Source organism: Centruroides sculpturatus, unplaced genomic scaffold (assembly GCF_000671375.1).
Source record: "Centruroides sculpturatus isolate CEXI.00-Female unplaced genomic scaffold, Cexi_2.0 scaffold646, whole genome shotgun sequence".
Lineage (NCBI taxonomy): Eukaryota > Metazoa > Arthropoda > Arachnida > Scorpiones > Buthidae > Centruroides > Centruroides sculpturatus.
The window spans coordinates 48,164-75,608 of record NW_019384827.1 but is presented as its reverse complement, the minus strand read 5'-3'; the positions used below and the strand labels follow the sequence as shown (position 1 = coordinate 75,608).

General features: G+C 29.4%; 2 protein-coding genes across 3 annotated transcripts in view; one reads left to right on the top strand and one right to left on the bottom strand.

Annotated features, from left to right (window-relative positions):
• The window catches only part of LOC111630039, a 39,528-nt gene extending 28,155 nt beyond the window's left edge, over nt 1-11,373 (top strand). Inside the window, exons 18-29 of the mRNA XM_023374043.1 lie at nt 5,197-5,289; nt 6,503-6,654; nt 6,729-6,861; nt 7,600-7,650; nt 7,728-7,826; nt 8,106-8,258; nt 8,351-8,467; nt 8,876-9,016; nt 9,099-9,125; nt 9,210-9,254; nt 9,470-9,538; nt 10,544-11,373. Of these exons, the coding sequence (XP_023229811.1) occupies nt 5,197-5,289; nt 6,503-6,654; nt 6,729-6,861; nt 7,600-7,650; nt 7,728-7,826; nt 8,106-8,258; nt 8,351-8,467; nt 8,876-9,016; nt 9,099-9,125; nt 9,210-9,254; nt 9,470-9,538; nt 10,544-11,302 (1,839 nt within the window). The 3' untranslated portion in view covers nt 11,303-11,373. The remainder of the gene's footprint in view (nt 1-5,196; nt 5,290-6,502; nt 6,655-6,728; nt 6,862-7,599; nt 7,651-7,727; nt 7,827-8,105; nt 8,259-8,350; nt 8,468-8,875; nt 9,017-9,098; nt 9,126-9,209; nt 9,255-9,469; nt 9,539-10,543) is intronic.
• A 1,555-nt stretch (nt 11,374-12,928) lies between these two features.
• LOC111630038 (probable chitinase 10) lies at nt 12,929-20,974 on the bottom strand. Of its 2 annotated transcripts, none has more exons than XM_023374042.1 (17): nt 20,730-20,974; nt 18,011-18,077; nt 17,028-17,288; nt 16,754-16,932; nt 16,556-16,680; nt 16,360-16,483; nt 15,766-15,951; nt 15,578-15,697; nt 15,210-15,471; nt 14,841-15,132; nt 14,639-14,762; nt 14,441-14,565; nt 14,231-14,354; nt 13,963-14,148; nt 13,765-13,884; nt 13,484-13,676; nt 12,929-13,391 (listed from the first exon to the last, which is right to left on the bottom strand). In XM_023374042.1, the coding sequence occupies exons 1-17, from the start codon at nt 20,730-20,732 to the stop codon at nt 13,195-13,197; spliced, it is 2,688 nt and encodes an 895-aa protein (XP_023229810.1). In that variant the 5' UTR covers nt 20,733-20,974; the 3' UTR covers nt 12,929-13,194. The 2 variants fall into 2 exon arrangements, with proteins under 2 accessions (XP_023229810.1, XP_023229809.1); XM_023374041.1 differs by having other exon boundaries at nt 12,929-13,394; nt 20,730-20,973.
• Nucleotides 20,975-27,445: the final 6,471 nt, after the last annotated feature.

The following is a 27,445-nucleotide window of genomic DNA, read 5'->3' as shown; positions in this document are numbered from 1 at the left end:
CTCTAAGAGATATGTCTTAATAGTTAGCATCTTTATTATTTCTTTCGTTCTTTTTCCATATTATAAAGTGTCGAATGATCCTGGTTATCTCGAATGAGGCCATTTTTTTAAAGGGAATTTTAAGGGTCTGACCTATTCGAATTGTTAGAAATTTTCAATGGTAATAAGATATCGAATATAGAAATTGCAAAACGTGATTATTCATCACGTAGTAAGTTCGCTATATCTTCATTAATCATACAGCTTCTTGTGAAAAGATGAAGAGAATCTGACAGCTTTAGAGGTTGATGACTGCTGTTCCCACGTCATGATCGACGTACCTTCGAGGAAATAATCAATATCTTCTCATTACCACATTCGTTTCTATATCTTTCTCTATAATGGGATTTTTTGGTTGGTTGCTTTTCTACTCCTTTCTCACTACCTTCAAACGACTCCCACTTTAATTAGTTTCGACTACCGACGGTGATATTAATTAGCCAACTCCTATATAAAAAAAAACACACGCTTCAAAAGACATAATGCTCTTAAAATGAAAGCTTTGTATCTGTATCAATGTCAGTAGAGATCTGTATCCATTTTCACCTCTTTAAACCGTTAATAAGATGAATATATAAATAGTACCCACCTTACAATACTTCTTAATGAGCTTATATACCTTTAAATTTTCCTTTAAATAAACGGTGGGGGTGTGTATTAGATTCTTCTGTATTGTTTAATGGTTTCGTGTGTAAATATATCACCAAAAAAATGTGTTTTTGGTGATGTTTTTACTTGAAAATAAACGTAATTTCTCGTCGTATGATAGTAAAAGTGGAGGTCAAGGACCACTTTGTACATTTTTATTTTATTTTTATTTTTTTTTTCTTGGTGAGTCGACTTTTGTGTGGTGGTGCCGTACGGGTCAGTGTCATCCCCCACCAGCTCCAGGCTACGAGAAGAAAGCAATGTCATCTACTATGAAAAATATATCTTCCTGTACTTTTCTTGTTTTTATCGAACCACAATTCTTGGGATTACAAAACTCAGAACTCTTTTCCACTCCGGTAATTATACGTAGTCACCTGACAGACTAAACAGCACGTAAGCATCGAAAGAATATGCTTTTTTTCCCCCACATTTATTTATTTATTTTATTTTTCATTTTAAAAACCATCGCAGTGTGAATGCACTTGAACACTTTAAGATAATTGAATGCCTCCAAGTTAATAGTTTATTTTGTTTTGAACACACGTATATATATATTTAAATTCCCTTAGAAAGTATATAAAATTTAATACTCTAAAAGTCTAGTAGGGAGTCGAGAACGTTGAGAGGGGTGGGGGGGAAGTTTCGAATAAAAATTACCTAAGGGTCACTTTCTAGTGGAGGTTGGCGTGACTTTCCATCTCGTAGCGATCTCATATCTTACAATAGAAGAAACAGACTTGAAAATTTAATAACAACTTAGCAACATTGCTAGGGGAAACAATGCCAAAGAAAGCGAACTATTCAATTGTTATTCTGAAGCAGTTACAAAATTCCGACATCGTAGCTTGGTACTACCGATTTGGATCGACATTACAGCTCCTAATTAGCTAGAAAACCTTTAAAAAAAGAACGTTATATACCTTTTAAACTTCATTAAAAACGTGTGTCTGTGTTGTTACGTCTAACACACAACTTTTACTTCCTGATACCTCCAATTAAGTAACGTGTCATATAAATTTATCTACGGTTAAATTTATTAAGAATGACTCGATCTAGATTATTTGAATTTTTTTTTTTTTTTTTTTGTAAATTTAAGTATTACATCACGTATTTACGGGGTGTGATCACAACCATCGCTTTAACAAACTGTAAGCAAACAGCGCGGAACTAAGAAAATCTCGGCAGGACATACCACGTGACCCCATGCGGCCATTTACACTGACTATATATAAAATGGCTGACGGCAGAGTGCAACTATTCTAACAAGGTTATTATGGATGTGTGAATATCTCGTATATTATTCTTTATCGTTCCTTTGAAATGTGCAAGATTCGCTCGGATTATTAAGGATATTTAAAGGAAAATATATAAATATTTTATTATATTTTTATCGTAAGTAAATCTTATTTTTTTTTTTTTAATTATTTTATAAATGAAGATTTTAAAATAATTTTTACTAAAGACCGTCTGTGTGTCGGTTTGTCTTAATTGTTTTTTTCTTCTTCTGTCTTGCACACTGTATCGATTTTGACGTGTTTTTTTGTATTTTATAGAAAGAATTTACGGGAAATTTTGAATTTTTTTACTTTTATTTATTGTTTTTTTTTTAAGTTTTTAAAAAATTAGACGAAGAAGGGAATTAATTAAAAATCCGATCACGTTTGGCTGCCGGAAATTTACCCAATTAAAAAAAAAATAATAATAATAATAAATTGAAGGGCGGAACACTGGCTCCTCCCAATTCCCTTCTCGAATTTTTTTTTTTAGAATTTAAAGTATATTTTTGTATCGACGATTGTATTTCTTCATTAAAAATTCACGTACCTTTCAGTAGAATTTTCAGTATACAAGTAGAATTTTCAGTGTATACAAGTAGAATTTTCAATATACAAGTAGAATTTTCAGTGTATACAAGTAGAATTTTTCATGTGTTTCGAGGTAAATATAACCCATTTAGGTTATTGATAGTTTAGATACTAATAAACTTTATAGATCAAACCTTGTTCTACATTTTTTTTTTCTTCTTCTGTTCACGGGATTAAGATTCGAGTAATAGTTATTGTTAAACTGTAAACAATATGAGGGAGGAAAAGAGTATATTTTTTTTTTTTGAAGATTTTCTACCAAAAAAAAAAATTTATTTGCCCTATTTTTATGCTGCATCAGCTTATTGAACTGCTAAAACTGACCCGATAACGAGGGTAAGATGTTTCCGGATTTTTGGATTTACGCGGAAAATACTGAAAATATCAGGAAATGGTACATTCACTCGTATTAGGAAAATAACTTGTGTTCAACGGTCTGTCCCTCGATTTTATTTATCCCTCCATACAATAAACACAGAATGTATACGGTGAGTACCTCGTCTTTTCTTTTCTTCTCCAATTTTCTTACAAATACTTAATAGAAAAGGTCATCGGGTATTAATTTCACCTTCTTTACTAAATTACGACCCTCTCAACAACCTTAAAGTAAGTTTTTATCACTTTGATGTTTCCGCACCTACTCGTTACTCACTCTCTTTATGTACTTTCAACGTTTAATGACTTAGTCGTATTTTTTTTTTTTTAATTACTTTGTTATAATACCCTTTCTAACAAAGATTTCTTGAAGTAAATGTAAAAGTTTTCGGTGATATTTCGTAAAATATTATATGTTCTGTTACGAAAACGTTTAACCCTGAAAAATGGGGTCGAAAATCCTGTTTCTATATCTCGACTCTGTTTTCTTTATTTATATTTTAATGGCTTGTCGTATTGCATTCTTGTTAAGAAAGTTTCGGGTATTGTTAAGTGAGAGACAATATCGGATTTTCTATATCCTCTGTAAATAGTTACCAATAAGGAAGTGCTTATTATCTTCTTAGAAATAGGAATTGGTGTCGAAATTTTGTCTGTTATGACCTCTTAATATTCTAAAATATTCCCTAAATAATAAATGTAATTGTTTTTAATGTATCAATTTAATAAATAAATTCAATAAGTGCATTAAATTTTTTTAAGTGTATGACCGAATTTTTTAGTTATTTAAGATATTATAATATATCGTTTATTTATTTATTTGTTTTATATATATATATTCATTGAAATGACTCAGTAGGAATAATAATAATATAATAAACGTTGCAAGCACTTTTTTTTGGGTACAGCATCTAACCTAAATAATTACTCACTTGGAACAGTTCTTTTTCTCATTCAAAATTTCATGCATTACAACCCACAAAAAAAAATATTAATATATTTTTATTTTGTATATAATATGTGAAAAGTATATTGTAAAAAAATAAAAAGTTTTAATTACTATTGTGGCATTTGAAAAATTTGTTTAAAATTAGTTAATGGAGGATAAAAAGTAATTAAATACTATATTTAACTAAAGTTTATTACTGTATAATCATCCCCTTGTGATTTTTCTTAAATTTGTTTTTAATGCCCTTTTTTTAAGGCTTCTTGTAGTTATTTTAAACCTTTACAAATGTTAGATTTATACGATTCATTGTCTATTTTCGTTACGTATAAAGATATGTCCTCGGTAGAAGTGCAGTTGAGATGTCTTCGACTTTATTTAATTTTTAGAGTTTTTAAACTGGTAATTTCAATCGGAAGAAAGATTATTTGCATTCATATTTCATTTTTAGTAAATAGGTCAAGTTTGGTCACATAATTAATCATGGAGTAGTACTTAAACATTTAAAAACGCCACGATGGTAATGACATTTAAAAAAAAAAGTAGCAATTACGTAGAAAATTGTCTTTACATCCTGTTCTGCGGATTAGAATATAATAATTATAATGTACAATACTACATTTCAACGTCAGAAAACCATTTTCTATGGCAATATCATTGTTCTTGCCCTTTACGTGAATGGCATCCGAAGAAGAACCAGTCTTTTCAAATCGTCTCGTGCATAATTAGCATGATGAAGATGACGAAGAAGTGGTTCATTGTGTTAGTCCGATCGTATTATATGTAACTAGCATTTACTAACACAGTGACATGTCTAGCCGCATCCTTCTCGGACAGATTTATCGCCCATTGTTGGTCTTTCAAGGGCATTCACATTTCGTAGTCACTGGCCTCGGCCCATCTCACTCGGGGGCATTACCTATCGCATCATCATCATCTGATCTCGCTCGAAGCTCCCCTACAGCTCGTTTGGGACTTTTGTACTGGGTTTGCTATTTCTCCGCACCTAAAATGCTTCTGGCTTCGTAGAAAGTTGTTTCTTTTCGCTTTCTAAGAGCTTCAAAACTCGATTTTTATCTATTTATTTTTTTTTTTGAATGGAGCCGTACTTTCGACATTAGCATCATTATGTAAGCACTTTTCCTCGTACACAACCGTCTCTTTGTGGTATTTTCTTCAATGATTTCATTGTTTCCTATTGAAGTTACTTAAGAATTTCTCTCTCGCTAATTATCCTTATGCTTCGTTGAACTTATTGTTTTCTTTATTTTTATTTTAGTTATATTTTTAAAATAATTATTTTTAATCTTATCATTCAAGTACGCTACCGATAGTAACACCATGTTACCGGAAGACGAAGATAGGAAACGACATCTTCAAGGTTACTTAGTTGGAAAGGTGTACCCTCACAAGGTAAATTTTTAATATATATATAGGCCTGTATATTCGAATTTTAACTATATTTTTCTAACGAAATAATTAAAATTGTCAGATATTCGCTGCTCGACGGAGCGGAAGAATTGCAGCAAAGACGGAAATAATATAATTATTGATTGCTTCAATAAATATAATTATTAATAGTTTATCGACGGGTGTTCTGTTCTTTTTATAAAATGATGTTTTGTCTTTTAAGGATGAGTGATTTTTTATCATTTTAACTTATTAAATATTAGCCTACAATTTTTAATTCTCACGTCTATAAATAAAATAACCCACCGACCTTTTATCTAATTAGAACTTATTGTGTGAGTTTTCGAACCAAGGTGAAATGTTTTTTTTTTTTTTTTCCTCTGTTTAATAACAGTCCTTAACCTTCTAAACAATAATATAACATTTCTATATACAATATGGTGTATAAATATCGTTCTTTGTCTTAGATAAAAAGGTTTGTCCGCATTCTTAATTCAGAATTTACATGAGAATGAATTGACTAAAGAATTGTTAAGAGTTTTTCCCCCTCCTCCCTCCTTCAATCTTCCTCTGTAAATTGTAACTTTACTTAAAGAAATTTTATTTATAATTAAATGAATTTTCGTTCTTCTATATTTATACAATATAATTTAAGAAAATTGCCGAACTTAAGTAACGTTTCGAGGAAATTATGTAATTAGATCGAGTAAAAAAATTCTTTCGCTTCGTTTAGCACGAAATTGTTAATCTTTCTATCAAATTTTACACCGTTTTGTTAAGGTAATACACGGAAATAAATACAAGTCGACCCCCTATAACACTGTTGATAATTCCGTTTTATATGAATTCCATTTTGTACGAGTCACTTAGATTTTACAAATACGTGTGCCGGGCTGTGAACGGCTCACGTATTTGTAAAATCTAACTGACTCGTACAACATGGAATTCATATAAAACGGAATTATCAACAGTGTTATAGGGGGGGGTCGACTGTATACCATTCTTTACTGTTAAGAATAGTTTATATATCATAGTTTTAAGTTCTTAAATGCGAGAATTGTTCTGTGTATAGTTGTAAACTATTGGCCCACAAACACAAGTCTTTACTGTTGAGTATTGGCAAATATTTATTACTCAAACAATACTGTTTATACTGTTCTTAACTATTAAGAAATTCGTTTAAATATTCATAAGACTGTAATTATTTTTTTTTTAGAATCTAAATTCTTCTGATTATATCTATCTACTGAGGCATCATCTTCGTTCTGATAATAATCAAGATGCAACAGATAGGAGCACGACTAAGAACATCCCCGAAATATGCGAAATATTACAAAGATTAAAAGAAGATCTCAGAAGTTCCAAAAGGTAAAAAGAAAAGAAAATCCTTAAAATTTAAAAAAAGTATATTTTAAAAGTATATTTACTTAAAAATTTTTTAGTTTTATCGACGAATTTATCAACGAAACTAACAGAGGTGTGAAATGGTTGTTGGATCTTCTTCGTTTGTGTCCCGAGAAACGAGACAAGACTCACACATCCAGAGACAAACAATATTCTTTAAAACGTTCTTTGGTATGTCTTCAATATAATAGAATTAACATTAATATTTTAAAAATAAAGAAGATAGAAATCAATAAAAAAAAACCAACGTAATCATTTTCATAATGGGTAAAACTTTCTCAAAATTTTAAGTAATTTAACGATGTGAACGACCTCTTCTAGTAATTGCCTGGGGTGAGAAGTCTTTTAGAATGACTCTTAAAGATACTTTTCTAAACGTCACTCGAGTAAATCTTACACAAAAATAATAAGGAATCGATTCGTTATAAGACTATAAAACTGAATTTTTTTTACGTATAATTTCACTCTCTCTTTCAATTGATAGTAATTAATATTTTATAATACTTTGTTCTGCTGACAATCCCGTAACAGGAAACGATACTATCAACAGATTCCCAGGTAAACGAACGACATGTTATTGTTGGGAACAAATGGCTCTTCTATTTAATAGAGCTATACTTAATTTACTTTTTTTTTACCCCCTTTCTTATTAGCATCGTACGACCACATAGGTTATTATACACCATAGTTTGTTTTTTTTACTTAGATATTTATTAAACCATTGTTATAGATATATAATTGAAAGGCATGCTCCTGTGTAATGTATATCTGTTAAGTACACAACTACAAAAGACCCATAATTTAATGCTTTTTTTTTTATTTTATTTTTATAAATGATACTACACTCGATATTTGATAACTGTTACTTTATTTTATAATTACTAGTTACATTTTTTTTTTATTTAACAGACGGAAGAATATGATTGTTTACTGTGTTTAAAATTAATTTCCGGATCTTCGGTTAGTGTATTTTTTTTTTTTTGAATTTTTTATAAAATTTAATGATGAAAATTTAATTTGTTTTTCAATATTTTTAGAAAGCAATCGAAGAAATGACAGAACATAACGATGGACTTTCTACCATAGCTAATTGCATTATGAGTAATTACAGTAAGTCTCGTCTAGTAGCATTAGAGGTATGATTACAATTTGGATTTTTTTGAAGTCAATTCGCTCGTAACGTAACAATATTAAATCTAATTTACTTTATTACTTAATCCCTAAACTGTAGATCTTAACAGCCTTAAAATACAACTTCTATCCTTATTCTTTTAAAGAAAAAAAAACGTTATAAATTATTCATCAGATAAAACGATATTTCTATAAAACGTGATCTTTAAACTAAGCTATAAAATTTATTTATATTTTTATATCCAAATTAAAATCATAAAAGTGTAATTTATCATCTTTTATAGTTACTTACTAAATGTTGTAACACAAGCTCTCGTGGTTATAACAAAGTGTTAGAAGCTATGTCTCAAATAAGAGTTATTTATGGAGAGTCTGTCAGATTTAAATTTTTGGTGGCCATCTTGAATGGAAATGTAACTACTCCTCCCGGATTTGAGGTATTCTAATCATGTCTTTTTTTTTTTAATGCGATTTATACGTTTTAATCCATTATAACTTCTACTTTTTTTTTGTATGTGTGTTTAAACAGAGGATTACTTTGTCTTTTCTTAATACTTTACTTAAAAAATGCCCGAAATTATCAGAGAAAATAAGATTACAGTGTGAACTAGAGGAAGCCGGATTGGATATGAAAGCCATCGAAATTGTGAGTGTTGCGACTTCATATTTTTAGTACGTTTTATATGAATTCCATGTTGTACGAGTCATTTAAANAAAATTGATGATTTTAGGACACAGAAATTTACAGGATTGTCCTTAACTATTGAAGAAGAATTTCTTCATTTTGTAAAAATAAAAATTAAATTTTTGACAATTTTGAATTTTTTTCCCATAAAATATTATTGATAAATTGTATAAAATTACTTGTTTTATCCAAATAAGGATGGGATGGATTAATTTGTTAAGATTTTTTTAGCATTATGGTGAAATTTACAAGAAGATTAATCCATATTTTATTGTTTAAATCGCTTTTATTTTTGGAAATAATTACTAAATTAGTTAAAATAATTTAATTAACCATTAAATTTATAGTAATTTATGAGTTTTAATACAGAAAATGCACGCAAAAAACGTAGCGAGTGACGACGAAATTTGGAGCGAAATTAAAAAATGGAAAGAAAATTGTATCGACGTAGAGAACGATATGGGAGAAAGACGTCATTTATCAATGGAAAACGTGAAATTACAACAAGAGGTAACATTTAAATTTAAATAAATTCAAATTTTATACGAATAATTTATTGTAAAAAATGAATTTATATGTCACCCTTTTATAGATCATACTATTGAGGAAAGCTCTGAAGGTAAAAGCATACTTTTCAAAGCTTAAATATAACTTATATATAAGTATTTTTACATGTTAAATATATATATTTTTTATTTTATAGAAATTAGAAGACGATAAAATATGTTTAATGCAAATCGAGAGAGAGGTTTGTTACTTATTTTGTCTTTAATTATAATCTGGGTTGACTCGATACATAGGATTGCTGTAGGCGATCGTTTCGTTCGATCAAGGTTGATATCAAATTAAATTCTCCACCTTCGAAACTTGTCGATCCGGGTTTCGAGCCAACTCTGATTATAATATAAAAATGGAAGTGTTAATAAAAATAATAATAAATTTAAAAAAAACACACACACACAGCTCAAAGAAAAATGCGACGATTTGGATCAAGAAGTCACCATTTTAAGGAAGGAATTACAAGATACTAAAGTAAATAAATTAATAAATATTTATATATTTTTAATTATACCATTGTTTTATATGATTTTTTATAAAGAATAAAGAGTAATCATTTCACACCCGATATAGAATGTAAGTGTTGTTGAATGAAAGGCACGTTTCACTGTACAGTCGACCCCCCCTATTGATTATTCCGTTTTATATGAATTCTATGTTGTACGAGTCACTTAGATTTTACAAATACGTGTACAGGGCTGTGAACGGCTCACGTATTTGTAAAATCTAAGTGACTCGTACAACATGGAATTCATATAAAACGGAATAATTAACAGTGTTATGGGGGGGTCGACTGTACGTAGTTAATAATGTTAAAAGGTTGAAGTTTAAATATAACTTTTTTTCTTGTCAATAATTTATCTGGAGCTTTGCAGACGGATCAAAATGTTAGACAGATGTTTATTTTATTTTTAAAATAATGCTTGACACGACCTGGGTGTGGTGACTTTTAACTGTCTGACTTTCTCCAGTGGTAAATGCGATTTCACCTTTCAATAAAGTATTTTAACATTACTCAAATATATTTATCTTTATTTTTTTAAATATTTATTTTTCTATTTTAATTGTCTTGGATTTTTAATATTGTTTGTTTATCTTAGTAATTATCATTTAAGATCAGTTTCCAGGTAATTATTTAATTTATTTATAATGCATTTAAGATAATAAACTTGCAGATTTATCATTTTAAATAAGAATATTCAATAATTTAACTAAATATTCATTATTTTATATGCGATATTTACTATTTAATTTTATTTTAAATTTAATATTTTACTTAATAACATTTACTAATACTTAGAATAATGAACATTCGAATATGTTTTTCTCTTATAAAAATAGAGGAATATTTAACGATTTAACTAAGATCTGTAGTCTTTACGTGGCTTTTTCCTATGTGTTAATGGCAAATGAATGTATGAAATTTGCCAAAAATTCAACCACGTGATCATAGTTATATATTTAACACTTATATTGTAGAGTGCCCTGAGCATGGTCAAAGGAAATGCCAGTGATTCCAGCGAAGTGGTGACAGATTCTGGTAGACACAGCTCTATAACCGACGACTATTTCATGGCGGAAGAGAATAATCAAGCAGAAAACGAAGAGATTTTGATCGATATCCCTACAATTAGACCACCCATCGGTTTCCGATCGGCCACAGACGATTACGTATCTGACAAGGACGACAAGAAACCAAAAAATGGTTCCAGAAGAGACGACGATTCGGCTCTCAGCGAATCGGATTCTGATAGTGCCATCACGTGGCAGTACCCAGCTTTGGTTCCAGAAACTCGTAGCCGATCCGCCGACAGAAGTAGCAAGTCCGGAAGTCATCGAACTCCACGTAGCAGGTCGGAGAATAGGTCGAAGGTCAAAGGCATCACGTCCGTAGAAGATACTTATTCTAGTGGTTTCTTTTTCCGCCCGGCGAGTAGTCACACTTCCGGACACGTTTCCAACGAATCGTTCGCATCTCTACCTCCGGATCTTCTGTCGGATGTTAAAGAACGACAGGGGAGATCCCCTAAGTCGTTTCCGCTTCCTGTTTCGTACAGGAACCATTTCGTACTGCGAGGGCACAGCAACTGTGGTAAATATTCCGGATCCGAGAACAAAATCGATATCAAGATTCCTACTCCCGATTATGCGGATGTACAGAATCCGGATGATGGAGTGAGCGCTCTTGTACACCGCGAAATTACAGAAGCCGTCAGACAAATCGGGGGTTGGTTATAAACACCGAAAATATACACCCCCTCACCTTTTTTACAGTCATATCGATAACGAATTAATGTAAAATTCAATTTTAATTGTAATTATCTCACCAAACATTACGTAACTGACCTAAATATGTTATTTTATTGTTGAATGAAGTAAAGAAAAAAAGGGTCTGCTTTCAATTATCGTTACGTTTAATCTGTTTACAAATGAATAGATAAAAGATTTGATTTTCTTCAATTTTATTGTGTTTAACTCGTATTTGATGGATGATAAGTGAGCTTCACTAATCGGGACATCGAAGAATAAGTTAAAAAATAAGAAATTTTTAGGACAAATCAAAGAAAAATTATATATTTTTCTTCTGTCAACGTCCTCTCTCTCTCATACTTCTACTCAATGGATAAGTCGTTACAACAGAACTATCCGTCAATTTACTTTCGTTACTAATCGTAAAATACGGCACACCCTTTCTTTAACTTAAATCTTTAAGTTATTTTATTCTATATAAATGAAAATTCAGGATAATATCTGTAAAGATTTGACGTTAGATAAAAGTTTGTGCCCTACTTTCCTTTATATTCTACAATGCGAATACCTGTATTTTCCTCGAGAGAAAAGCATTTATTTTATTTTTTTTTCTACTTAAAAATTAAATGAAATTATAATAAATATATAAACTAAATTATTTTCTTATTACATAAAGTAATTTCCAACTTACTTGCAAATTGCTGATGATTAACGACCACAGAAAGGAATAATAATATTACGTATAAAATTACCTTTGTCTGGAATAAAATAACGTTTATTAAGGTTAATAAAAAGCTTTATAATTACTAAAACATTGAGAATTTTAGAGGAACGATTACAAAAATACTTACACAAGAAACAATTTGATAATAATAAAACAAAAGATTAGAAAAATTTGATCGTGTTTAACTGGTGTGATCATGTTTAACAATCGATAAAATACGTCAAAATTTGTTAACGTACGAAGAATATTTATGTATTTTTTTAAAAATATATATATAATATTTTATTCACATCACNATCTTCGTTTTCTTAGAACTTGTTTCAATTCTAAATGTTGCATATATTATATAAATATATAAGAAAAAATAACTTAAATCAACTTTTCTAACATCGTATTGTATTCGTCATCTTACCCCGTCTCTTAGTAAAGTGTGCTTAATTGATAAAATAAGCATTCGAACACTTCAGAAACAATGCTTTTAAATTGTTGGACCCTTTCTGCAATAAATACGTGCCCAAATACAAAGATTTTCCATACAAAATTGATGATTTTAGGACACAGAAATTTACAGGATTGTCCTTAACTATTGAAGAAGAATTTCTTCATTTTGTAAAAATAAAAATTAAATTTTTGACAATTTTGAATTTTTTTCCCATAAAATATTATTGATAAATTGTATAAAATTACTTGTTTTATCCAAATAAGGATGGGTTAATTTATTGAAAATTAACATTTCTTTCCCTTAAAGAATTTAATTAATATTTTACACAATTCTTCTTTAAATGGATACAAATGTTTTTATAACTTAAAAATTAATAAACAAATAATATCTAAGTTCCTTTCTTTTTTTTACAGTCTACAAGCTTAAAAATAATAGAAGTTATTGAAATAATATGTAAAAAAAAATTATGGACTTATATTGTATATAAGTCCATAAATATCAGTAAGTAATCACGTTTAGGCGAATTTAATTCCGTTTAAAAAAAATATATATATATGGCACAGAGTGCCTAAACGAACAAATTTATAAATATACATCCGAATAAATTCTACTTGGTTAAAAGTGCGACACTTTAATTAATGTCTGCGTTACTATTTTACATGTATTTTACGTTGTTGATAACATTACTTATACTGTATTTTATTAGGTGGGTTTTTATCCGGTGATGTAACAACCCGGTACATTTTCTGGCCAATCGCAAACGCTTTCGTCTTCGTTAAACACCAAATTATGTGGACACGGCATGTGGTGCCTTCTTCTACCTTCGCACATGTAATATTTTGTGCAATCTTTCTTATCCGAGTGATAACTAATATGTCCATCTTCTTCGTTGCAATTTACTGCTTTCACTTCTTCTGTAAAGTAAATATCATTACATTTATGTATTTTTTAAAGGGATTTTTCTGTAGTTTCTTAAAACACTTCAATAATTGGTAATACTCACCCACAGCTTGACCGTAAGTCTTGTGAACATTGCTACTTTGAGCTTGTAAATTGGCAACTGTATAACCTTTCAACTCTTCCTTAATTGTTTTGATTAATGGAAACTTCTCCCCCGTACAAGATCCTCTGAAGTCATCCAAATCTACGGACCAAATCATGACTCCACTATATCCCTGTTCTTTTAACCATTTTACCTATTCGTAAAATATAATTTCTTCGAATATTAATTACAAATACTGTATTAAATAAAATATAAATAAATAACTTTGTAAAGTGATTTGCCTTTGATTTAAAACTTCTTTGATCGTCAAATCCAACCCATTGATCACCTTTGTAAGCGTATGGTACCATTTGTTCGTTATCCCATACCAAAGTGGCACCAGATTTTAACAAGTCGCATATCTAGAAAATTATAAAATTTAATTTAAAGAAAACAATACAAAATTTCCTATAATATTCGTTAAATTTATATATATTTACTTCGTAGAATGCTAGAAAACCGGATTCTCTAGTATATTTTCCCGGTTTGCCACCATCTTTGGCAGGAGCACCGATGTCGGTGAGAGTGAGATTAGTCAACGTAAAAGTACGTCCGTATGTCGGCATACCTATAACTAATTTTTCTTTCGATGCACCCTTCTTTATCCATTCGCTAGCACTAAAATCCTACAATGGTTAAACCAATATACATTTTAAAAAAATATATAAAAATCAAACACGTGAGAGTAAATCAAAATATTTAACTCACCACTGTAAGTTTTTTTTGATAATCGCTGGAACTTTCTAGAGAAAATAGAGGGCTGTTATGTCCTACTTGTCGTTCCCAGTCTCCATGAAAATCGTATGTTAATACATTCAACATATCCACGTATCTAAAAAGAATTTTAGAGAAGAATAATCAGATTGTCCTAGATTTTACTTTTAAATTTATTACTTATTAAAAAGGATTAATTCTTACTCATTTATAACTGTTACATCATAACCCGCAGCAATTGCTTCGAAACTGGCAGGAACAGCAGCCGAAAGAAGTAATCTTGGTTTGTCTGAAGTTTTTGATTCCCCCTCGAAAGCTAATCGAAGATCCTGTAAATTATTTATTTTATAAACATTTTATATATATTATAGAATTATAATATTACTATAATTTATTAAATACTTTAATAAAAGATGAATATTTTTCTTTATCCTCCGCTCCACGTGGAAATTCCCAATTGACATCTAAACCGTCGAAACCGTGTTCTCTTAAAAACTCCATTGCATTGAAGATAAATGACATCTTCCTGTAAGGAAGGTGAATAATTCAGAAAATTAAACAATTCTTCCTGAAAAATATGTAATTGTTTTCTAAAAAAGTCTACCTGTAACCCGTTTCGGTCAGGTTTTTAAATGGAGCCGATCCAACCATCCATCCACCAATTCCCAAAAGTACTTTCAAAGAGGGATTTTTTTTCTTCAGATCTATTACACGACTATAACCATCCGAGACGTCTTCTTCTTCTGTTGGTGATATTTTGTTATCTTGAATTCCGGCAAATGCGTAAACAATATGTGTACAAAGAAAAGGCTCGATGTCTTCTGGTGAGAATTTTCCTTTCTTTGGTCTTTTTGTCGACCAATTCGTGTAATAACAAACCACTCGAGCATTCGTTTCTAGTAGAAATTAACAAAATATTAGTAAAAAAAAATTATTGATTGAAGCTATTATTAGTTAAATTTTGCGTAAATACCAGGTTCTGGTACTTCCACTACTTCAGGTGCCTCGGTAGTAGGTTTTAAATTAACAGTGACTCTTCTTATAGGAAATTTTTGGCTTCTCGTAGGAAATACACGAGAACTCTTGGACACGGACCTACTAGATTTTCCTAAGAGTTCTTCCTTAATAGCAGATATTAAAGGATAACTCTTGCCATTACAGATACCTCTAAAATCATCCATGTCTACTGTCCAGACCATTGCTCCAGCATAGTTATTTTCTACCACCCACCTGGCCTAAAAATAATTACAGAAATTTATATTTTATCAAGAAATAGAGAAGAAATATTACAAATATATATATATATAATTGAAATTTACTCCTTTGTTTATCAAAAATTACCTTCAATCGAATACTCTTCTCGTCATCGAATCCAACCCACTGATCTCCAGTGTGTAAGTATGGTACCTTCTGTTCGTCGTCCCAGACGTATGTTGCTCCTTTTTTCAACATATCACATATCTAGGAATTGTTACATTAGATAAAAACCTTTAAAATATGAAACTTTTATGTAAAGAAAAATGGCTCACTTCGTAATAACTGAGGAAACCTTCTTCTCTCGTATATTCTCCAGCTGTTCCTCCTCCAATTGCAGGAGCATTGAAGCCATGTTGTTTAGGATTAGATAAGGTAAAGCTTCTACCATAAGTGGGCATTCCGACCACGATCTTTTCTTTGGGTGTTCCCAATCTTTCCCACATTTTTACACCAAAATCCTCAATAAATTTAAGAAAATAAATATAATTTTATTACTCATTATTAGTTCTATTTTTTTTTTTTTTTTTTAAATCAGTAAAAATATTCTAAAATAAAATGTAGGTCATTGTTTTATAAATGAAGGTACCCCTTGGTGGTGTATGAAGAATGTAAGGAGATATAATCTATTAAAAAATAAGGAAAATTCTTATGAATATATAAAAATATCCATCATTTTGATACATTGGAAAAAATAAATGAGGAAAAAAAAAAATATTTTAGAAAAAGTTTTTTTAGATCTTTGAGGAAATCTGAAATTTGACCCTGAATAATTTTAAAAATATTTTCAGTTTTTATTTGTATATAGGTTAGGAATATTTTATTAAAACAATAAAGATTTTTCTATGTTAATAATTGCTGAAAGTTACCAAACAAAGTTGTTTCCTCCAAGTTGTTTCATTCTTGCTAGCATACAAAGGACTGTTATGTCCAGTTTGGCTCTCCCATTTTCCATGGAAATCGTACGACATAACATTGACAAAATCTACATACCTACAGAAACACGTGTTTAGTTAATTAAAGTAGGTTATAAGCAAAATAGTTGGAAAATTATTCACAACTTACGCTCCAATAGCTGGGATATCGTATCCTGTTCTGACAACCTCTGCACCTGCAGATACAGCAGCAGTTAGTAATAATTTCGGTTGTTTCGTTTCTCTAGCTTCTTCTTCGAATGCTTCTCTTAATTCCTATATAGAATTTTTAAAATTAATTTTAATATTATATACTTTTATATCTTTTTTTTTTAAATGTTTTATTTACCTTTAATAAGGATACAAAATTCTTTTTGTCGTCGGGTCCTCTAGGAAACTCCCAATCTAGATCTAAACCGTCGAAATTATGTTCTCGTAGAAAATCTAAGGCACTAAATATAAAAAGTTGCCTGTTATATTGACTCTTTGCCATGTCTTTAAACTTTTCCGTTCCGAACGACCATCCCCCTGTAAAATTACGATCCATTTTATTAAACACTGGATAATTGTTCTAACAGAACTAATATATAATTCATTTGTATATTATAATAATAAATACGTACCGACAGCGAGTAATACTTTCATACGTGGATTTTTCTCTCTTAATTCTGTTAACCTATCGTACATTCCCTTCTTTCCATTTTTAGTGATGTCGGCGGGATCAAAAGCCGATACTTTATGTTTCTTCATCCATCCGAATGCAAAAAGTAAATGGGTACATAAATGAGGATCGATATCCTCTGGAAAAAACTGTCCAATTTTTGGTCTGTATTGTGACCAATTAGTGTAATAACAAACGATCTTTTTCTCATTTCTGCCGGCATCTAAAGGTGTAACAATATGATTAAGTAACGAGTAAACAAAAGGTAAGAAAGATAGGTCAGTGTAATTAACGTCTTAATTAACTCTTGTTTTAATTGTAATTATCTCACCAAACATTACGTAACTGACCTAAATATGTTATTTTATTGTTAAATGAAGTAAAGAAAAAAAGGGTCTGCTTTCAATTATCGTTACGTTTAATCTGTTTACAAATGAATAGATAAAAGATTTGATTTTCTTCAATTTTATTGTGTTTAACTCGTATTTGATGGATGATAAGTGAGCTTCACTAATCGGGACATCGAAGAATAAGTTAAAAAATAAGAAATTTTTAGGACAAATCAAAGAAAAATTATATATTTTTCTTCTGTCAACGTCCTCTCTCTCTCATACTTCTACTCAATGGATAAGTCGTTACAACAGAACTATCCGTCAATTTACTTTCGTTACTAATCGTAAAATACGGCACACCCTTTCTTTAACTTAAATCTTTAAGTTATTTTATTCTATATAAATGAAAATTCAGGATAATATCTGTAAAGATTTGACGTTAGATAAAAGTTTGTGCCCTACTTTCCTTTATATTCTACAATGCGAATACCTGTATTTTCCTCGAGAGAAAAGCATTTATTTTATTTTTTTTTCTACTTAAAAATTAAATGAAATTATAATAAATATATAAACTAAATTATTTTCTTATTACATAAAGTAATTTCCAACTTACTTGCAAATTGCTGATGATTAACGACCACAGAAAGGAATAATAATATTACGTATAAAATTACCTTTGTCTGGAATAAAATAACGTTTATTAAGGTTAATAAAAAGCTTTATAATTACTAAAACATTGAGAATTTTAGAGGAACGATTACAAAAATACTTACACAAGAAACAATTTGATAATAATAAAACAAAAGATTAGAAAAATTTGATCGTGTTTAACTGGTGTGATCATGTTTAACAATCGATAAAATACGTCAAAATTTGTTAACGTACGAAGAATATTTATGTATTTTTTTAAAAATATATATATAATATTTTATTCACATCACGAGAGAAAAGAGGTGTTTTTTAAGAGATTAATTCAAGACAGAACGTTACATATCAAGGGGGGGATCAACAACGTTATCGAGAATCTCATAAAATGTTCATTCTACTCAACAGCATGACTTCGCTCTAGATTATTATCGATAGTCTGGTTTCTTTTTCCTTTTTTTTTTATTCAACTCAACAGGTTTTAAGTACCACGAAGCTATCTGGAATATTAACTTAAATATTTTATAATATGCTTGGTTAGAAATTCCTAAAACCACCCCGCAATTAAAAACACTCTAATATATCACATCTTATCAAGTTATTATTATTAAAAAATAAGAAAAGAAAGTTCGAAAGTCAACAACGCCTTGAGGAAAACAAAACTTTAGAATAGTTGATGACCTTGTTACACTTTCTAGACAATTTCTGAATACGAATAATTTGCTTTTTAACAAGTGACGAAGGCGTGTTACTAGCGTGAACTCCATACTAATTAAATAATGAATATTTCGGTGTGTATATCTAACACGTGTTTAGTACACTTTCGAACGTAACCCCCTTTAAAACATCGTGTAAATAGGAAGGTTTAGTATAGAGTAAAGCTTTCACTAAAGGTATAAGAGAACTAAAGATGAACATTCACCCAATTCTCACGGAACGGTTATCAAACTGTTACATCTTTGTATACGAGAGAGTAAAAAAAAAACAAGATGTATTACAGTAAATCGTTCTTTCGGAAATTTCGACAAGGTCAAGCAGGTTTCTGAGAAAATGAACTTCTCCCACATAACCGGATATTAAAAAAGTAAATCATTTACGAGTAGAGGAAAAGGTAAGAGAACTCGTACCCCAGCAGGAAAAGTATAGAGTTGAAGAAATAAAAAAAAAAAAAAGAATTAAAAGAATCTTTTCATCATTTACAAACACGTTACAAAGTATACAATTTGTTAGTGAAAGTGAAATTCGTGACGGAATTCGAATCCTTTGAATCTTCAAAGATGCAATCTTCAACGTATGCAATTACATTTTACTAGTATAAAAGTATTGTTTTCTGTATTTGATGAAAGTTTTACACTCCACTTGTGCAATTATACGTAATGACCACTTTTGTAGAGAGGACGTCGTTTGAGCCTTGACCCCTTTTCTGTAGATGAATCGAGTTTAGAACCTCTCCAATCACTTATTCGTGATCTTTTTTTCTTTTTCTATACACGTGTCACGATGGGATTTTTAAATGTTTAATCGTGATACACAAAATAATTTTATCTCTTCTAAAGTGGTCTTTTTTCCGGATATAATCGATGTTTTTAATGACGTATTCAAAACAGATATTACCACTCGCAAATTTTTATATACAAGAAACATAAACTTTACATAATTAAAACACGGGATTAAATTTATTTGTATTGTTTAACGTAATAAATTGCTTCTTTAACTCAAACTTTACACTACTTTTCTGTATACTTTTAGTGTTTACAACACTCCATTCTGAACATTTAAAGCTTCTTTTTTATTATATTAATATCAAAAAATATACCAGAAACAAATAAATAAATAAAAAAAATCAATTACCCTTGGCCTATATTTATTTATCTTACAGATTTAATATACTATTTATTCTTAGACAATATAAATGGAAACAAGTTCCTAAAGGGGGAGAACAAAACCAGAGTTTTCTTTAATTGTTCACCTTTAAATAAACTTATCACGTATATAAAATCTTAAATTATTAAGGATTTTTTTTCTCTTTTCTTTTAAAATTAACTATTCTTTTAAAATAAATAAATAACCATTATTAATGACAATTGTCGTAAACCGTTTCGACATCTGTATACTTTAGTTATAACTCGATCCACGTCCTACTTTACGCCACAATGAAGTAGTAATAGCGTGCTTTTCGTAAATATGTTAAATACCAAAGAGAAGAATGACAATACTGCAATGTAAAATCAACCCTTTTTTTTAAACATAAAAAGAATATATATTTAAATAGAAACGAATACAACAACATCTCTAATGAAAACCTTCATTAATCTTCAACAATCTAATGATAATTTATTCAGTTAGAAAGTAATTTAAGAGAAATTAGATCAGTAAATTTATTTATTTTTTTAATAAACTACACGAACTACTTTCGTTTAGGGTCATTTTTCAGAAGACAAAAGGATAATAAAAATCATCAACAACAGGAAACTTTATAGAGAACTTCTGCCTCGGGTCAGGTGCCGACACAAAAGTTATTATTTAGCCTAGATTCAATTACACTTTTAAAGTAATAAAATATATTTAAAAACATTCAAAACAGTAAATTACACCAGAAAAAAAAATCTTTTACAATAAGGAGTAACGAAGAAGAAGATGGAGAAGACGAGTAAAAAAAAACGTTAAAAAAAAATAGTGTAACTTACCATATTTATAGTGTATCCTTTTAATAATCTATAGTATTAATATACATAAAACATATTAAAAAAATTATATTTTACACCAGAAGACGTACATATTTAAGTGGTACAACGGATCATCGGCGAATGGTGTAAAAGTTTTTGTGAATGGAGAGAAGAGTGTAAATTTTATGTTATTCCTCTAATAACTGGGTCTCGACTGCGTGATAACGGTACGTAAACTTCCCACCAATCCAAAAAATTACCGACGGTCACGTGTTATGGGAAAATTAGGTGACGGAACGATAGGTAACGGTACTTGACAACCTTGCGTTGAAAGACGGGTTGTACTTTTTAGAAGAAAGTGGTAGAGCACCTGTCTAAAAGTAATCATTCCCATCTGGGATTTTATCTCTTCCAACAAAAAAAAAATAATATATATATATAATAATAATTTCCATATAGAATCCATAAAGATTATTAATTAAATTAATAGACTGTGTTAGGAATTTATAGAGTATGAACTTATTACTTATAAAATTTTTTTTTTTTGGTGATTTTTACTCAGCCTTAATGAGTTTCCTCCCTTGTAAAAAGACTCGAATAAACTATTATTTTTTTAAATTAATTAGCTTAAAAATAACAGTAACAATACACAAGGTTAACTATTCATTAGGTGTTGTTATTTTTTTCTTTGAAACTATAAAATAAATTCTGTTTTAGTAAGAAATAAATACGTAAAACTGAGAACTTGACCTTCGTCCTTCACGTCTATTTATTATTCTTTTATGACTTCTCAAGGTCGTTTCAATTATTAAATATTTTTTGGCGGTCCAAAAAATGTGCAAAAAAAAAAATCTATTACGTAAAGTTAAATACAGTTAAGTGATCGATAAATTGATTAAGATTGTGATTTATTTCTTTTACGTTTGATAAAATACAATTTTGTACAACAACAGTAATCTGATGTAGATAATGGAAAAAAGGTAATTGTTTTCTTTTTTAGACTGAGGAGAAGTTTTAAATCTACTTCTATTAAAATTTCCGTTAGTCGAAATGAAATTTTTCGAATACAACAACACTGTAATTACCATTAATGTAAAAATCATGACCTAACTAAATGAATGCATAATTAAGTCGTCATATCTAATTTTATTTATCTCTTCCTACTTTTATACGCTCCTTTTATACGTTTTTATGTTATTAGAAGCTCTAAACATTCACCAAATCTAAAAAAAATGCAAAAAATCGAAAGAATTTTCATTTAAATACAGTATATTTGACTTTATGTGTTAAATACATTGTAGGCAATACAAGTCGACCCCCCTATAAGATCATTGATTATCCCGTTTTATATGAATTCCATGTTGTACGAGTCACTTAGATTTTACAAATACATGTACCGGGCTGTGAACGGCTCACGTATTTGTAAAATTTAAGTGACTCGTGCACAATGGAATTCATATAAAACGGAATAATCAATGATCTTATACGGGGGTCGACTGTATATCTATTATTATTATTTTGATAAATGTATTTAAGTTAGAACCTTCATAGGGCTTGGAGGCCCTACACTAAATTAGATTATTAAATTAAAGAAATAAACGAAAATTGTGCAGGGCCCCTACTATCTTAGAGCCAAGGGAAATTTACTAAATTTGCTCCCCTCTGTTCGTCTCTGTACTTAAGCTTATTAGAAATATCAAAAAATCAAATTTTCGAGGACATTTTTTTGAATTATTTTGATCGATAGACGAGAAAAGTGATTTATTTGAATCATTTTGGATTCTTCTCACATATTTCCAAGAAGAAATCCATTGTTTTTAATACTGTCTCCCCCCTTTTAAAGCCATGTTTTACGTGAAGAAATTACTTGACAGGTGATTTACGAACATCTGTCTTAAATAATTTATATAACTATTTCAATACGCGTGTAAGAAAAAAGAATATTTTTTTTTATACGTTTAATTGCTAATAAATTCCAACATGAGATTGTCATTTTAATAAATTTTCCTCATAGAAAATAAATAAAAAAAAATAGTATAATATCTAGACATATAATATATGTATTTTTTGAAAGTAACTTTTAAAATTAATTAAGTGTTAGACAATTCATTAATTTTATAATAAATCATGGAGATATTTTTTTTATTAAATTTATTAATATACATAAGTGAGTTGTTTAATGATTAAATAGGAAAAAATTTTTATATAATTTCTTAGTAACTAATTTCAATACTCGTGAGACTTGACACGTCGAAGAGATGTAATTTCTTTATATAAATATTCAATTTTTTTATAGGAATTCATTAATTTTCGATTAAACGTGATTAAAAATTATTTTTGGAATATTTGCGATTTTTCAAGCGATTTTGGGATATCTACTGAGTATTTTTGGAATATTTGCGATTTTTCAAGCGATTTTGGGATATCTACTGAGTATTTTTGGAATATTTGCGATTTTTCAAGCGATTTTGGAATAATTTTGAGAAGATTAGAAATAACTGAAGAAAGACTTCTTCAATTGCAGTTTTTGCACCAAGCGAAGTGTTGAACAGATGTTTGTAAACAGGTTCAGTAACTGGAGTTTTTAGAATGTTTCGGAGCATTACTTGAAAGTACTAATTCTATCGATAGATAAAACATAATAGATGTCAAGGACGACGTCAATAGATATTTGAACGAAATCCAACCGGTAGGATAGGATCTGCTTTGTTTTTCTATCCTTGGCTTGTTGACATCCGCAGTTCAGTTTCCAAATTTTCCTACTTGCATTTATCATTTCACCTATCGCTCGATCTGTGTAATTCCCAGTGAAAGTAATTTATAATTAAACCCAAGCCACAATGGTCTAACGTCGTTTTTCTTAGAAAGAGGAAAGAATTCTCAACTGAATGTTTTAAACAATGACCCGATTTGGAGCTTTTAATAATCGTTATTTTATTTCGAAACATCTTTTATAATAACGTTTCCGTATTAAAAATGCGTTTAAAGCCAACGATTTTAATGATTATGTTGAGAAATTGTTAATTTTTCCAGCTTTTCGAACAGTTCGAACGTTTTTTGGGGGGGGCATTCGAGCAATTCGAGAACGTTTCAGGAAGTTCGTGTCTTTTTTAAACGTTCCAGATACGTGAACGTTTCTGGAATGTTAATGAATGTTAACATTTTCCGAAACGTTAGAGAATGTTAATTATTTTATGGAATACTTTAGAGAACGTTAACGTTTATGGAACGTTGCAACGAATTAATATTGCATGGAATGTATTGGAAAATTTTTGCACCCTGTTTGAAGCTTAATAATTCCTATATTTTTTTGTCGAAAATTTCTGAAATTTTGCAGGAATGTTTGTGTATTAGTGAGAATGATTCTGTTAAATTTTAGTGGTTAAAGGTCGAGGGAGTAGGGAGATAAAGGGAGGTCGTGTGTCGTATCTCGAGTAGGGTCGGACTTAATGACTATTTTACTCGTTATTAGCATTTATAATGATGTTTCGAACGTTAACGTTTTCAATAATTGAAAAAAAACAGCGAATTAAAGAACACCATTAACTTTTCCACACGAAATTCTCTAAATCAAAGAGGAAATCCAGTTAATTTGCATAACGGAGCGAGTAAGGAAAGCGACTTTAACAAATGAAGAGAGAGAGGGAAAGGGGTTCGTGATATACGAGATACGTTACAGAAAATAAATTTTTCTATTAAATAAATTGCCGAAAGCTATATTCCACGCAATTTAAATTTAATAAACACAAATGAATAATAAAGAAGTGTAACAGGTTTATCTTGAAGAAGTCGTTCGTGTAAAATCCAATTAAATGTGATTTCTTATTTATAAAATGGATAAAAAAATAAGAAAAATATATTATAAATTTACAAAACTAATTTCAATTTTAAAAATATTATTTATTTATTTATTTTACACATTTGTGTAGGAGCAAATGAACATTTTGTGTGGTTAAGAATATAAATTTTTAAATGAATTGCAATGAGAATTTTTAGAAATTATGAAATTTCATCCAGAATAGGTCAACATAATCAAAAAAACACTATGCATTAACCTCGGTTATGACCCTATTTAACTATTGTTATTCAACTAAAATAGCATTAATCCATACTACAAGGAGGAATAATCATTAGTTTTCTTGTATTAAATTTGATAGGCATTTAACAAGGTACAATTTAAGAAACCCTTCTATATAGGACAATACTTTTATAGTGATAAAAATATATATATATTTAAATTTTTTGAATTAATTTAATTAAGAATTTTTACCAAAAAATGATTATTATTTTAATATTAAGGGTGTTATTTATATTAAAAATTAATTCTTAGGCGTTTCTGTATTTATATAGAAGTAGCATACTTGAAATAAATAGGAGAAAAATTTACTTTTTGACTGTCAAAACGGGTCAAGGTAATAATAATCATGTGATTATTGACTCTTATTTTATGTTGACTTTTATCTTAGTTGATTTAACTTGTGTGTATTTTAAAACCATTTGGTAAAGGGAATTTATCAAACGATGAAAAGTAAAGTCGAAACTGGATAGACAACATTTAACACCAGTTCAGTTGGAAAAATGTAGATAAGTTTTTTTCTATATTTTTTCCAATGAAAATTGTCATTCGGTAAATTATAGAGTAAGTATTTATCTGGAAATTCTAGAAAAGATTTTAATTGGCAACACTTGTAAGAATTTTTGAAAATTAATGAGGTTGCGGCCGAAGTTTTCATCTCTCAAACGTGAACGTCGAACGTGAACGTCAAACGTAAACGTCGAACGTCGAGGGCCGCTCGACGTTCGACGTTCACGTTTTACAGATGAAAACTTCGGCCGCAACCACGCAATTGTCGAAATAGGTTGAAAGTTTCTCGTCATATTTTTGTGTGACAAAATTTTAAATATAATACAACACGTAAATACGTGTTAGCCATAATTCTCTAGTTCGTGTAACATCATTTAAATTAAATATAGCCCTAATTTTAAATATTTTCGCTACTTTAACATGGTATATAGAATACCTGATGTAAGAATTTTAAAATTAAAAATTTGAAAATATAGTTTCTTTTATTTTAACATATGGAATCAAAATGCAATCGCTAGTATAAACATACCAGTAGGCATATAAATTATACATTTATTTTCGTTTACATATTTATGCCAAGAAAATAAAGTATTTACTTTAATTCCATGCAATAAATTTCATTTTATTTTTTTTAGAATTAATTTAAGATACTTTTCCCCCTTGTTTATTTTAAATTTCGGTTCTTGCATGTCTTCATACGTAGCCTATATCCAAGGTTAACGCATAAAACTTTCATTTGTAAGCACGATTTTTCTATTTATTTAAGTTTTTTTTATTGGGAAAAGATTTATTCATTAAATTCATTGAATATTTTAAAATTATATTATGTCGTTTGACGCCATTTGTAATGGAAAACGTTACAGTTACAAACACAGTATAGTTGAGCAATTGTTTCTTCGAAATAATGATTCATTTTTTATATTGTTTTAAAGCTTGAAATGACTCTTTGTGGCCCTCTTCACGTTCCTCACAAGATTAAATTGTTTTAAAAATAGGTTTTATGATTTCCTCTATTGCACCACCATCACATTACGGAGCCATTGGTGATGTGCTAATTTCTTATTTTTAGATAAACTGTGTTTCTCTTACAGAATTTTGCTATTTTAAATATGTATTATATACATCAAAGTCAACATTCCTGGTTTAGAAATCAATTGTGATGCAAAATAAATAACAACGGCGATGAAATTTGGATATTCTGCTTGCGATTCTCGATAATAATTCTTTCTTTTTTTATTATATCAACAGGAATTTTTCCTGTTAAATACTAAATGGCAAGTATTTTATATTTTTACAGTTATTTGAGATACGGCAACCGGAATTTAAGTAGGATGACCAGTTGGACAATCACCTAGGGCAACGCAAAAGAGGCGAAGCAGATTTATTTTCAAATAAAAATATATATATATTTTACAGCATTTTTATTATGAATGTTTAAGGAATCCGGTTCGAATCTTTGTAATTTTTCGAATGAGGAGTGGGCCTGACTCTAAAATGAGTTCACTCTCATTGAGAGTCAAGTTCACTCCTATTGTCAAATTGAAGCTTGATGTGTAGCCTATAAAATACTAATTCCAAGCGTAAAAAATTAAAATTAATACAATAAAATAATGCATTAAAATCATAAAAAAGTTAGGTCAATTTATGATAAGTTGGTATAATTTAGTATGGTCTACCACGTGTCAGTTGGCATAACGTGGCACAGTCTTCCACCATTTTAAGTTTTTGTATGGCCCAAATTACTTTGAAATGCAAGGTAAAATGAGAAAAAAAATATGAGTTTTAATTAAAGGCATAGAAAATTGAATAAAAAAAAGAGAATAATACGTAGCATTAGTTTACCAGTGTTACTGATATGTGACATTGAATTAAATATGGAACGTCTGTTTATGAGAATTTATTGCTAGTCTCCTACAACGATAACCTGTATGAAATACGAATTTTACCAACGGATAAGACTTTAAAATAAAATATTTATTTCCTTTTAACTACCGTAAATTGAAATGATCTTTCGGAGTGTCTTTGATCGTATGTAAATTTGACTCTTTACATAATTTTTGTTTACGGTGTTTACAGTTTTATAAGGCTCAAAACCGAAATTTGTAAATCTCTCGAGCTGCCACTAATAGAAATTATGTGCAAGGTCAAATTT